Below are 14,508 nucleotides of genomic sequence, written 5' to 3'. Positions count from 1 at the left end.
CCAGTGGGTCACAGGTTTAAGTCATTAAAGGTCCCATGGCATGCTACTTTATGGATGCTTTTGACTCGCTGAAGTCCAGTTCGAACAGCGATATGGAGGAGAAATTGTTGCCCGGGATTGTCTCCCGCCGGAGCCCCGCTGCCGGGTGGCGGCGGTGGTGCCCCCGGCGGTGGGGCCCCATGGCGGTGGTTCCCCCGGCGGTGGGGCCACGCGGCGGTGGTGCCCCCGGCGGTGGGGCCCCGTGGCGGGGGCACCACCGCCGCCACCCGGCAGCGGGGCTCCGGCGGGAGACAATCCCGGGCAACAATCCCTTTCTCCTGCATGTCGCGGTTCAATCTTGACCTCAGGGGGTCAAAGCCAAAGTACCTTTCCCCCCAATTCCTTCTCAACCTTGGCCGAGATAACCCCCACTACGAGTCTCGTTGTGTAGAGGCGCCAAAGAACCTGACACAGTCTAGTCTTTTCACCAAATGGGAGCTTTACGCCAACCTTACCTTATGTTGCGTGTTATGCGCCATAACACTAACAGCAAAACGGTGACCCAAATAACAAGGAAGTGTACAGCACTTTGTTGTACAAGAAGTGTACAACAAAGAAGTGTACAACGCGTTACAGTGTGTGTATTCTCACACACACACACACACATGTGGTGCTCGCACAGTCGTAGCTCATTGTCTCATTGGCAGGCCAAATTCACTGGGCGGGCAAAGCAGAGAAAGTGGTGGTAATATGTCCCCGTATGACGACATAAAGGGAAAATTCCAAATCGGCGTGTCTGAGCTTTGTTTTTAAAAGGCAGAGCAGGATACCTAGTGCTCGTTTTACACCTAACGACAATTATTGCTACTGGGGGACCATAGGCAGTCTAGGGGACCTTGTTACGTATTTTAAGAATCTAAGCTACCCACACATAGACTTAATGAAGACCAAACATATTAGCCGTAAATACCATACATAGCCACAAGGGGAGCCTTACTGAAGGCTGCAATAGATACTTTATCCACAGAGGGCAGCACCACAGACCAAGCGAGGAAACCGAGGATTACGTCCCACCGGTTTTCTCCAAGTCTTCCGGTCCTCCGAGTCCATAAGAAAGCCTCCACATCTTGAAGACAACAGAACTCTCAAAGCTAAGCTAGGATACCGGTGGGTTAGTGTCTTGGATTAGCTAGGAGAACACTCTCGCACGTGCTAAGGCACATCTTCAATCTCTCTTAACTTCAGAGCATCAGTTTACCATACCGAAAATACTTTATACAAATAAAGTATCTCTTTAAAGCTATTCCTTTGGATTCGACCCCTCTTTCCTTGAAGAACATGATAATTGGTTGACCCCGACGTTCGTGGAGAGTCCGGACCGAGACTGGCGACCGCGAGGCCGTTCGGAAAGCAGTACAAGCTACTTACAGGCGCCACAACAAAGGTAAACAGAACCTGTTGTCAATGACTAAACTCTGTATAGTTAGATTAGTAACATTAGGTGAATAGCTTGTACTGCATCCGTCAGGCTGCGGGGACGTGTAATCTCGGACTGGTTTAAATTCATACAGCCGGTTACTAACGGCCTAGAATAAACTAACAGATTGAAATTAAATAACGAGCTCACGAAGTATAAGGGCTAGGAGTGTGTTTTATATGGGTTTGTAGATAGACAAATGCAATCCTAATTAGATCTAAATGTCCGTACCAACGTGGGAGACGTATTACCTGTGGTTATATGTTATTTATTTGGTGTAGCGACCGAAGTTAAACCGGGGCACCATAAGGTATATTTATTACCGACCATAAACTTCTGAACTCTTACGGCGGGGTGAGGAAAGGTCAGGTCTTTAACGTTAACCTAGCTTAGTTGCATATTAAACCGGAAGCTTGGCCGTAGTTAGCCAAGGAATTCAAATCGAATTGATTCCTCACAGCCCGGTTCATGTAACATCTAAATGTGCAATTTTGGTTAGTATAGAACGCAGCCGTAGAGGTGGACTTACGCAGGAATAACCCATCTGCTATCAAGCGCCTCGCTAACCCGCCGTGGGGACAAACTTGCAGGAATCTCTTACTTCTTATAGAGATCCAATACATGCTTTTGACTAGAGCTACCTGGGTCAAAACTAGTTTGTCTCTACAGCCTTTGGATGTAACACGTGGTGTACGATTTAAGCGGACCACGCGTCTTGGAAAACGTGCGGTTCCTTTGTTCATACCATCAGTCGTTATAGTCGAAACTCCTTTTTTGAAATAGACGCCATTTCTCTAAAGCAACGGGGGGCTCAACTTAAGTGTTACATCCTCTCTCTCTCTCTCTCTCTCTCTCTCTCTCTCTCTCTCTCTCTCTCTCTCTCTCTCTCCTCTCTCTCTCTCTCTCTCTCCTCTCTCTCTCTCTCTCTCTCTCTCTCTCTCTCTCTCTCTCTCTCTCTTGCAAGTCGGTAGGAGATGAATGGTCAGTCTTTTGTTAAGACTCATAACCTCTGACCTAGGCAAAAGCAGATCTCTATCTCTCGGTGCCGGTGCTATCTTGTGGCCTGGTTGCGCAGTCCGGTAGGACTGGAACAACTCGAATAGTTGTTGTACTTTTTCTCCCATACCCTAGAAAACCCCTTTGATAACCCCAAACCCTTCTGTCCCTGTCTCTAAAGATCCGGTCGTCAGACCACCCTCCCCTCCCCATCCTTTTATCCCAATATCCCATATCCTATCGTAAACTCACCCCCCTCTCCCCATCCCTTTGTCTTAATATCACATATCCTATCGTAAACTCACCCCCCCCTCCCCACCCTTCTGTCCTTGTCCCCACATCCTATTGTAAACCCCCTTCACACCACTTTCATCTCTCTCCGCAGGTCCTGGAGTAAAAGCCCCCCACCCCCCTTTATTTTTTCACTTCTCCACCTTATCTCCACCCTCTCCGCAGGTCCTGTTGCAGATCCCTGTCCCCATCCCATTGAATACTGTTTATTGACGGGTACACTCACAGCACGACGTGCGAATAGTGTGTGCTTGGTCATTTAAGTGTTGGATATAGTAATAGGTTATCACAGCCTTTTGTCGTTCAGATAGAAATCAAGAAAAGTTTCTTTATCGATAAATAAGTTGTGAATTCCGAAAAACCCAAACACTCTTAGTACTTCGCAGCCCCTGTGCCGCGACCCCCACCTAACCTCCCCCTCTCTCTCTCTCTCACTCACTGTCTCTCTCGCTCTCTCTCCCCCGCTCCCTCTCCCTCTTCCTCTTCCCCTCACTCACTCACTCACTCACTCACTCACTCACTCACTCACTCACTCACTCACTCACTCACTCACTCACTCACTCACTCACTCACTTTGATACTCACTCACTCACTCTCTCTCCACTTTGTTTGTACAGACATATTGCTTTTGGGCAACCAGGAAGGTTGTTCCACAGATTCAATACGGAATATTGAAGAGTAATTAACGTTGTACAATCTTGTAACTCCCAACTCCTCGCTCTTTCTCTCTGTCTGCCTGCCTGTCTAAAGGTAGGCCCTCCCTCACCCTTTAAATTCCTTCCCCATCCTTTAGTCCCTATCTCCCACCCCCCTCATAAAGACCCCCCCCCCCCCCCCCACAGAATAGCTTTGTCTTTAATGCCCCACTGGCGTCGTTTTGAGTACTTGTAGTTAAAGATTGTTCATGGTTATGGGTGCGAGGTAAGGTCCTCCACTATCGGTCTCTGTGAAGATCGAGCCACAAAAGAACATTAACGAGAGTTCCAATCTCCTCCTCCACTGTCTTAATGAACCCCATCCCCCACCACCAATCTTCCTCCCTCTAAACCCTCATCATAAAGACCACCCCCCCAGCCTCTCCCACGACACATCTCTCTCTGTGTCGCTATTTTTAACAACGATAACTTTTATATATACATGTACACACAGCGCGGAGAAAGTGTACTGAGAGCGCAAAATGCGGTTAAGTGGTAGCCTTATGCCATAAGGTACCACAGTGTTCAGCCGGACAGATAGAACTCAGAAGTTTCTGTAGTCGGCTGATACGTATGTAGTATGCACCGCAGCCATATTTGTAGTTCTTGGTAGTGCCGCCTACTCGTTAACACGAGATTATTCCCAATTACATCTCAACAACTCCAAATGTACCACAAGTATATAACTATTATTAGTCCCAACTAGACGTCCCCCCAACTTTCCAAGTAGCCGATCTCTTGCATTTGTAATAAATTTGTTCTCTTTTCTCGTCAGGCCTTGGCAACCCGAGCAGTAATGGATGCCCGACATTCATCATTTTAATCGTTAACATTACTACAAATATTCTCTTTTCTAATCAGGAAGTGGCAACACAACGATCAGTTGCCCATCATCATCATTTTACTTCTGTGCATAAAATATTAATTCTCTTTTCTCTTTAGGAGGTGGCAACACAAGCATTATAGTTGCCAAACACTCATCTTTTTACTTCTCTGCATTGATCTTAATTCTTTCTCTCTCCAGGAAATGGCAGTATAAGAACGAATGCCAAACACTGACAGTAATTATTTTTTTTCAGGTTGCTGAGCCCTTCTGTCTATTCAACATGTGTTTTGTGTAGCAAGACAGGTAGAGAACCAGGCTGGTTCAAATAGACACGGGGTTCAACTGCTAGAATAATATGTTGAATTAATAAATGGTGCACATGGTTTTAAACGGTGCCCAAGGAGGGAGTTAGCTCAACTGCGGTAGACACAATTACAATACGTTTTTTGCGAATATTAAATGTACATGGCTTAAATTCTGCTATAATCAGCTACTACATACGAATAAACACTGCGTGAAATGTTCAAAGGTCAACTATTGCTTCCGTTGGAGCGATTGCAATAGATATAATATCGTACCACAATATGAATGCATTATCTTGTATTCGACAATTAGGAAAGCCGGATTCCAGAAACTAGAAGCCTACAAAAGGGCACCAACCCAGAGGTCTTGCATCAACCAGATCCCTGTACGGCAGTTACACAGTGATCTTAAAATAGCTAGACTCCACATCATGAACGGTTAGCCTTTAAAGTTGTCCATAGCGTGCATACCGCTCGTCCACAGAAATCCGGGGTTATCCAGGCCTGGGGATTCTTATTAGAAGAGTTCTGGGATAACCTCCAATAGAGGAGTCCCCCCCCAATAGAGGATCCTGAGGACAAGCGGTAGAAATGCATAGTTCAACAGACCTGACGAGGTCCAAAATACCAAAATAAGAAATGGTTAGGATTGGTTAATTTTAATGCGCATGGCTGAAGCAATGCGCAAGGAGGGATGTAGTGTGAATATTAAATCAAGGATTGAAAGTTGTGTAGCAAGACAGATCACAGACCAGAAGCCGTCCGATCCAGAGAATCCTTCACCAACGTCGGTGACACCTGGCGAGTGGATCTGGGTGAAAAAACACCATCGAAAGACCTAGAAGACCGGTGGAAGGGGCCATACAAGGTATTCTTGGCCAAACCCTTTTCTGTTTCTGTAGAGGACCGACGTGGGGCCCAGTGGCACCACCTGAGCCGGTGCCGCAAAGCAGATACTCCTGGCAGATCGTGGACTGAGACCCTGACCGACCTAGCTGCACTCCAAGCCAAGTACAAACACCCCTCATCCCAAGACGATGGGCCACAGCGTGCCCTTGGGAAAGTACCTGGTAGGATTCCTTCTGGTAGTCCTGTTCCAAGAAGGAGCGGGAGACAACATCGCCAGGTACCCACCGCCTAAACCAACAACAACAGGTCAGGTCTCGTTAAGGTACTGTCGAGGGATAGAAAGTATCTTTGAGCTGAATTTTTGTGATATGCTGCCCTGTGGGACCCGGAAGGACCAGGTCTACCAGGCAGAAAAGTACATGTGCGTAAGCACCAGACGAGACGGTAGCTACATGAGAGATTATTCCTGCGGGGCGTGGTTTCAGGCGTCGTGGCTTACCCATCCTGGGTACAAGGAGGGCTATTATCCCCTGAGGTCCAACTACAAGGAAATCCAAAAGGGAATCTCCCTTACCAGAAGATTATATGGCTATAAAGAAGTCTGGCGCAATAATGGTCTAGCAGTCAAGGGAGAGTCAATATTCATAAAGCTAAGGGCAGATTTACTCATTCCCGAAAACAGATCTCATAAGACAGACAAAGGCCTGGTTTTTCTAACGTTAAGGGCGGATACTTATGGGGAGGACCTAAAGGTAGTTATCCATCTATCAGGAGTTGCATGCGGTCCCAATAAATTTCCATCTAGAGGGACGTATGATTCCTTAGGAGCGCCTCATCTCTCACCACCCCCGGTAGTGCACCCAAATGGAGGGACGCACGAAGAATATTGGGAGGTAAAGACGGGTGAGCTTGATCAGAACATGTGGTTAAAATGGATGAACTACACGGCCCGGGCCCAGGGCAAGACCAACTGCATTATCTGTGCCGCCGGCCGCCCCTCCTTGACCACAGCCCCCGCTAGAATCACCCCGCATAATTCACCGCAAGGTTTTGTTTGTCTATTGGAATTATTCGTGGACGGCCACATCCCAGGGTGCACAATTGCAATAAAATCCAGACTAAATAACATGTATCCTCAGACCCCGATTAGATCTTTACCCCCAAGATTTGAAGTTAATTTAACTCCGGACTATCATTGTATCACAGGAAGGGGAACAGGGAGAAAGGTGGGATCATTTCCTCTTGACTCTTGTAACACCACTAGAGAGATAAAATTGTTGTCCAATATGACCCGTGCCCGTAGTGATATATGGTGGTTCTGTGGAGGTCTGATCCTCAGGGGAGTTCTCCCCTTTGAATTCTCAGGAACATGCGCAATCATACAGTTAATAATGCCCATCTACATTTTACCCGATAGCAAGACGGTGATGGATCTCACATTATCCAGCAACGGTGGTCTCCCGGACTTGACCCGTCGGAAACGAGAGTATGCACCAGTCCCGGGTAGTTTTGATAAAAACATATACATAGACGCAATAGGAGTACCCCGAGGGGTCCCCAACGAACATAAAGCCCGGAATCAGGTAGCGGCAGGATTTGAATCAGTTCTATTTTGGTGGTCTACTATTAATAAAAATGTTGACTGGATAAATTACATATACTATAATCAACAACGGTTTGTTAATTTTACAGAAGAGGCAGTCAAAGGACTGTCCGAACAATTGGATGCCACCTCCCGGATGACCTATCAGAATAGGCTAGCTTTAGATATGTTATTAGCAGAACGAGGAGGGGTGTGCGGGATGATAGGGACAACATGTTGTACATTTATCCCCAATAACACAGCACCAGATGGGTCCGTGGCCAGGGCATTGGCTGGACTGCAATCCCTCAAGTTGGAGTTGGGCGAGAACTCCGGTATTGGTGACCCAATAGCTGGATGGATGGAGAACCTGTTTGGTAGGTGGAGAGGTATGATCCAGTCAGTACTCATCGCGGGAATAGTGGCAGTAGCCGTGTTAATTGTTGTCGGCTGCTGTTGTATTCCCTGCGCACGAGGGCTACTGAATCGGCTGATCACCACAGCATTGGGCGCCACAAAAGTGCCAGGTGACATTCATGCTTACATAGGAATCAGATATAATCCGTTGAACTTGAATGAGATACCACCTGAGGAGCCTGAACCTATCCAATTACAATATATAGAATAAAATGCCACCATTTGTAGCACCTGTGTCTAAGATAATCAATATCCTGGATTTACTTGAATAATTAATTATTGAACCACCAAGACGAGTTGTGCTTGTTATTATATAGTATTGTTTGGTTGTGAGTACAACTCGTTATTTCTGAATCGCTGCATTAATAATGGTACAGTTGATCTTCTTTGAGGCGATTGTTTTACAGGCCACCTGTTACTGACACGACGACGACGGAGAACCTGTTTGAAGGCTCCCATGATGTAGGAGTAACCCCTCTGAGTTGAGCCCTTGACAAGGAGGGACGAGTCTTGGGTTCATGAATTACAGGCCAGACGGCGACAGAAAAAACAATGACTGCAATAATAACAAGCCCAAAACCACCCACATGAACCGGCACACCAAAACACGAAGATCACCTGAACCCCCCAAATCTATTCCCAAACCACCCACATGAACCGGCGCACCAATACACGAAGATCACCTGAACCCCCCCAAATCCATGATAGCTTGTCAATTATTTTGAAATTTTAAAATTGTATTATGTCTACCAATTTTTACTTTACTTTTACACATGATGAAAATTGTATGGCCTTGTAGCACATAACCAAAAGTATTAGCTCAGGATTTCTATGAGTGGTTTTGTTTGTGTGATATTTGGCCATGTGATTTTATGATAACAAGATTTATGTTCATTGTTGTATTGTTAAATAATGACCTGTATTTCCAATGAGACCCACAAGGTGGATGCCATTTCAGTATTATGAGCCCGTTGTGGTTTTTCCCCTCTATTCAAGAGTTTTCCACAACGGTAGATGGTGTTGATCCTAATTTGACTGTTTTCGGTGTGGTAAATGGTGTTTATGATTTAAAATATTATTGTATGGTCATCTGAGATGACCAAGGAGGGACTGTTACGTATTTTAAGAATCTAAGCTACCCACACATAGACTTAATGAAGACCAAACATATTAGCCGTAAATACCATACATAGCCACAAGGGGAGCCTTACTGAAGGCTGCAATAGATACTTTATCCACAGAGGGCAGCACCACAGACCAAGCGAGGAAACCGAGGATTACGTCCCACCGGTTTTCTCCAAGTCTTCCGGTCCTCCGAGTCCATAAGAAAGCCTCCACATCTTGAAGACAACAGAACTCTCAAAGCTAAGCTAGGATATCGGTGGGTTAGTGTCTTGGATTAGCTAGGAGAACACTCTCGCACGTGCTAAGGCACATCTTCAATCTCTCTTAACTTCAGAGCATCAGTTTACCATACCGAAAATACTTTATACAAATAAAGTATCTCTTTAAAGCTATTCCTTTGGATTCGACCCCTCTTTCCTTGAAGAACATGATAACCTCATATTAATGTTAGAATACCTCAAAAAGATATATTACTATAATTTCATACCTATTACATCACGCAAGGACTCACACACACACACTTTATAATACTAATAATAATAATACAAAAATATGCATACATAAACATCAAAATGTGAAAGATTAAAAGATTTAAACTTGCTTTTTAAAACACTCGATGTAATACCATACATTGGATAATAGTTAACCAATTAACGTGCAAGTCCATCGATCAGATTGCGCAGTATCACTTTGGATAACGTTCCAATAAAACGGGAGAGTAGTGGGTGTGGGCGGGACTCTTATCAACCAGCAACCAATCGGATTGAGCATGAACGGCCAAGTGCAATAAAAATGTTCAGCCTAACTTTTCTCACTTCTTCAGGGCTGCTGAACGCACTCTACACATGCTCTACACCCATTTACTCATCACCCAAGGTTTGAGCTTGAATAATCCTAATAATGGCGACGGATATGACTCTTATGTGGTTCAGCGGCTCTCCTCCGTGTTGGAGGGTGATGATCGCTCTAGAAGAGAAGAATCTTCAAGGATACAATCAAAAGCTGCTCGATTTCTTGAAAGGGGAGCATAAATCGCAGGAAGTGCTGGACATCAACCCCAGGGGGCAGGTATTACTATGTGTGCAGTGTTTGATTATTATCTAATCTAAGCCGTGTGAATAGCGCTTTTAGTGGTTTCAGTTTAAGGTGCAATTAAATAACATTGGTATTGTTAGTACTTGCGTGGTATTGTGTGCCTCTTCACACAATGTATGCTACTGTATAGTACAGTCTTGGTATGGAGGATGCATGAACGTTTGTAAAAAACTAACAAAAAATCGGATATTTTAAACTCGGTTAACAAGGTTAACAAGTGGTAATGATGCAAAAGCCTACATATCATCTTTTCTATATTCCTATATTATAATATGAATTAGATATTATATTCATAATGATATTTGAGCATTGATATTTATAAAATGGCTGGTTGACGGGTATAAATTGAGAATCCACACGACACTGTGTCTATAGTTAAATAGAAAGGAAGAAATGTTGCACCCTGGTTGTAAATAATGCATGGAACAATGATGAGTCGCGCCTATTTATTTTCTGTATCTCCTAACCCTCCCAGCTCCCTGCCTTCAAACATGGCAACAACATCCTAAACGAGTCCTATGCAACATGTCTGTACCTTGAGGTAAGTCATAACAGGTGTCTGTCATTCATTTATGTTTGTGGATGTGTGTTAAAGTAGATTTCTGTGGTCTGATTGACAACATGGCTCCTTGGAAACCACAAACCGTTCCCGATGTGGGCATGAAACGTGACCTTGCCATGGTGCAGTTGTACGTTTCCATGTGTTTCGTGTTTCAAACCACAGGAGCAGTTCAAGTCCCAGGGCACCAGGCTTATACCCATGGCCGCCCCCGAGCAGGCCCTCACCTACCAGCGCATGTTCGAGGGAGTCCCGTTCATGGACAAGATTGGTAGGCTGCGCATGCAGTTGATACTGGAAAGCATTGTCAACTGTGATAAAGTTTGAACCCAATTCAGGTGTAGTCCTCGTGAAATGCAGCACTGGTGTGGGGTCTTCGTCAGACAAACGTCCTCAAAAATAGCCGCTATATTTACCAGAGACGTTAATGAAGGCATTACTAATCGTACACGGCAGCTTCACCCTACTTTCCTCGTTAGTCCTGCTCAGGAACTTACATTCTTATCAAGGAAGTGATGGCGGAATCCCGGAATGCAGGCTGTAAGTAGATGCGTTGAATACCTGCCGTTCCGCTCCATCCCTTGCTTGTCCGCAACACCCCCGTTTATCTAGAACGCACACCCTTTCCCGTCTGCTGGGTCATTTCCTGTTCCGTCTGATAGCTAGTTTGCATGTATTCATTCCCAAAGGCAAAGGACCACATTGTCATTCATTAATTTGAGTCTTTCAGTGGGAAGCGAATGAAAGGTATTTATTCCCCATATTTGGCATTTGATTTAATAAGGCATGCCCTAGGAAAGATAATTGGCATCCAGTCCACACTTTTCGCCATTATATTCAGAAAGACGGAAGAGAAACAATGGCATGAGTCCTATAGGTAAATATCAGAATGTGTGTTTGTGTGTAGGTGGTGTCATTGAAACAAAAGGAAAATGCACTAAGAGATGTGGTCATAGCTGGGATGGGAGGTTGATCGTGACTAGCACTACAAGGAGTCACAAGACGTATTCACTGCCCAAGCACCACCTCAAAGGTGTATTCTTTACTTCTAGACACAACAATACCTCAGACAAGTGCGGGTCCTTTTTTCTTCAGAATCAGCACTTTTTGTTTACTCTCAAAAAACATGCACATACACGCATACTGAAGTACAAAGACGGACACAAAAATACAGACAGACACACACACACACACACAAAGACGCACTAACAAAGAAAGACAGACACAATCACAAGCACTGACAAGGTTTAATTACGTTTAGGAGATGTCTTCAGTGACTGAAGTTTTCTGAAAATGTCACTGTACAGAATGAGAAACCTGAATGGACATTGTGGGTCCAAGAGGCAAAAAATGTCAGCATCCAAAATAAGGCATGTACACCAAGTTTCAGGGTTGGATAACCATAGGGCAGTGGGGCTGATTGTTTAACTTTGACCGTGAATTATAGCGCCCCCTATAGAATAGGTACCAAACTTTTTGGAGCCCTGCTCTTCTGTGATATACTTTGTCATTGACAAATAAAAAATAATACAAATTATACAAATCCTCACAATAACGATGGGTATCCACAAATACTCTGTAAAAACCTTATCATTTCATTAAATTTAAGGCCTATTAAATGAACAAGTGGTAAGGTAACCAAGAACTTAATTTTCCGTGAATTCAAATGCGTGAAGTATACCTTTTTTAATATGGTTCAAAAGTGCCTTACTCTACACACTCGGTATGGAAACTGGGGAAGATCCAGCCTGATGACTTTCTCGCCTGGCCCACGGCTGCCATGGCAACACCATGTTTACCTGCTTTGCACACTGCTTGTTTATTTGGAAGTCAAATACGGCAGACCTGCTCGTTCGTACAGGGCACCAGTTTGTGCTGGTAGGGATGCTAGTAGGGGTTTGTCATCCTTTTATGTATTATCCACAATCCCAAATAAATGAATATTACTAATAAGGTCACAATTATATCTTGATATTTAAGATTAGACATTTCAAGGGAAGATGGAACTTTTTGATAATGATGCGATGTGATCTGATGTCGAATGTCTTCCCTGTTGTTGTTCAGCTAACGTCATTTACTACGACTGGAAGTTTCCGGAGGGAGAGAGACATGACTCGTCCCTGAAGAGACACAGAGAGGCCTTGACTGCTGAGCTCAAGCTATGGGAGGGCTATCTGGAGAAGGTATCAAACCACAAACACACGCACATTGAACTTTGATGTCGTCAAACCAGTGTGTTAGATACTTAGACTGAACTTTTGGTTTCGCTTCATGCCAGTTAGCCAAGAAAATGTCTCCTCTAATCCCTCAGGGATTCACACCTTTGCGTCTCCAGTCGTCTGACAGATCAACATGAAAATAAACAAACACACTTATGTGCTGATTTGGTGCTCATAAACATAATTGTAACTTTTTTCCTTATTGAATCAGAAACAGATTATATCATTACTACTTAATGAATTATACATTTAGATTATTATTGATTTATTTATGTTTATTATTTGTTTATTTTGTTTGGTGTCATGCATCATTATAATCCCGCAATGCAGGCGGCTGTAAGTAGAGACGTTGAATTCCTGCCGTTCCGCTCCATCCCTTGCTTGTCCGCAACACCCCCGTTTATCTAGAACGCACACACTTTCCCTTCTGCTGGGTCATTTCCTGTTCCGTCTGATTAGCTAGTTTGCATATATTCATTCCCAAAGGCAAAGGACCACATTGTCATTCATTAATTTGAGTCTTTCAGTGGGAAGCGGATGAAAGGTATTTATTCCCCATATATGGCATTTGATTTAATAAGGCATGCCCTAGGAAAGATAATTGGCATCCAGTCCACACTTTTCGCCATTATATTCAGAAAGACGGAAGAGAAACAATGGCATGAGTCCCATAGGTAAATATCAGAATGTGTGTTTGTGTGTAGGTGGTGTCATGGAAACAAAAGGAAATGCAGCAGGAGATGTGGTCATAGCTGGGATGGGAGGTTGATCGTGACTAGCACTATAAGGAGTCACAAGAGATATTCCCATCCCAGGCACCGCCTATCTTAGCGGCCTTTATTGAATGAATCACAGGTGTATTCTTTACTTCTAGACACAACAATACCGCAGACAAGTCCGGGTCCTCTTTTCTTCTGAATAGGCACTGTGTGTTTGATTACTAAAGCAGGCATTTCGCTGCTTGTTGTGAATGTATGACTCAGTATGTGACTAATATAACCTTACCCAAACTTGATATTCCGCTTTTGTCCAGCTTGGGGCGGGCTCTTACCTGGCAGGAAAGAACTTTACATTGGCAGATGTGGTGGTGTTCCCCTGCATTGCCTACGCCTTCCGCTTTGGGTAGGTGGAAAAATCGTCACCAGTTTAAAGTGGCTTAAAAACACTTAAGAAAAGCGCTTTTAAAAGGTCATGGTTGTCATACAATAGCCGATGGGTTCCGATCCCGCTCAAACGTGATTGGTCATTACTACTCTGACTACAGAATTCAAACGTAAACCAGAACGCTATCGATCCCAAAATATTGGCCACTATAAAATACCCGCTCTCTGTTTTCCCAGGCTATCTGAGAAGAACTACCCCAGGTTGGCCGGGTATTATGGTCTTCTGAAGGAGCGTCCCAGTGTTAAAACCAGCTGGCCGAAGAACTGGCTAGAGACCCCCCAGGCAGAGGACAAGCTGAAAGACATCTGAGACACACACATGTCATATTCCTGCAAGACCATCTTCGATGATATCAAGCCCGATGCATATATGTACTGATTCGGTTTCCATACAAAATAGTTGTGCCTTTTGAGAATTTGAATGTGAATTTTAAAATCTGAATGTGATGCAATGTTAATGAAACAATCCAAATTAGGTACTCATGTTGCATTGCAGTTTTTTAATGAACATGGAGTCTAGTTCTGTCTTTTGCCAGAGCTGTAGAACAGAGTTTGTCCTTTATGAGTCATTGATTAAATTTGAACCACACATAGGCCCCGTCCACACGAAGCCGAAACTGGCGAAACCATTACGGTTTCGATCTATCCGGTTTCGAAGTATCTCCGTAAAGACGAAGCCAAGCGAAACCGGGTAGACCTGTAGAAACGCTGTAGTACACAAGCAAGGCCCATAAGGGGCGCTGCTTCTGCTACAGAAATCCAGAAGGAAAATAAATAAGAAAAGAGGCGAGCATGCGCATAAAGGGTGAGACTCCGCGGGCTTAACAGACATTGGCTAGAGGATCGAAGGGGGGGGGCGATGACGTCATGGTTTGCGGTTTCAGTCGGTTTCAGGCGTCCACACGAATCCAAAACGAAACCGGGTAGATTTGA

General features: G+C 44.5%; 2 protein-coding genes across 3 annotated transcripts in view; both read left to right on the top strand.

Moving 5' to 3' along the window:
• The first annotated feature begins 882 nt into the window (after positions 1-882).
• Positions 883-8,967, top strand: LOC130375299 (uncharacterized). 2 transcript variants are annotated; one of them, XM_056582116.1, is made up of 2 exons: positions 883-1,146; positions 5,469-8,967. In XM_056582116.1, exon 2 carries the CDS (start codon positions 5,604-5,606, stop codon positions 7,623-7,625), a length of 2,022 nt encoding a protein of 673 aa, XP_056438091.1. In that variant the 5' UTR covers positions 883-1,146; positions 5,469-5,603; the 3' UTR covers positions 7,626-8,967. The 2 variants fall into 2 exon arrangements, with proteins under 2 accessions (XP_056438091.1, XP_056438090.1); XM_056582115.1 differs by having other exon boundaries at positions 883-1,423.
• A 470-nt stretch (positions 8,968-9,437) lies between these two features.
• LOC130375789 (glutathione S-transferase A-like) overlaps positions 9,438-14,508 on the top strand; it is a 5,920-nt gene continuing 849 nt past the window's right edge. The window contains exons 1-6 of the mRNA XM_056582875.1: positions 9,438-9,607; positions 10,110-10,175; positions 10,359-10,464; positions 12,258-12,376; positions 13,446-13,534; positions 13,753-14,508. The exon at positions 13,753-14,508 is cut by the window's right edge and continues 849 nt beyond it. Of these exons, the coding sequence (XP_056438850.1) occupies positions 9,440-9,607; positions 10,110-10,175; positions 10,359-10,464; positions 12,258-12,376; positions 13,446-13,534; positions 13,753-13,885 (681 nt within the window). The 5' untranslated portion in view covers positions 9,438-9,439 and the 3' untranslated portion in view covers positions 13,886-14,508. The remainder of the gene's footprint in view (positions 9,608-10,109; positions 10,176-10,358; positions 10,465-12,257; positions 12,377-13,445; positions 13,535-13,752) is intronic.

Source organism: Gadus chalcogrammus, chromosome 22, assembly GCF_026213295.1.
Source record: "Gadus chalcogrammus isolate NIFS_2021 chromosome 22, NIFS_Gcha_1.0, whole genome shotgun sequence".
NCBI lineage: Eukaryota > Metazoa > Chordata > Actinopteri > Gadiformes > Gadidae > Gadus > Gadus chalcogrammus.
This window is presented reverse-complemented; position numbering and strand designations above follow the sequence as displayed.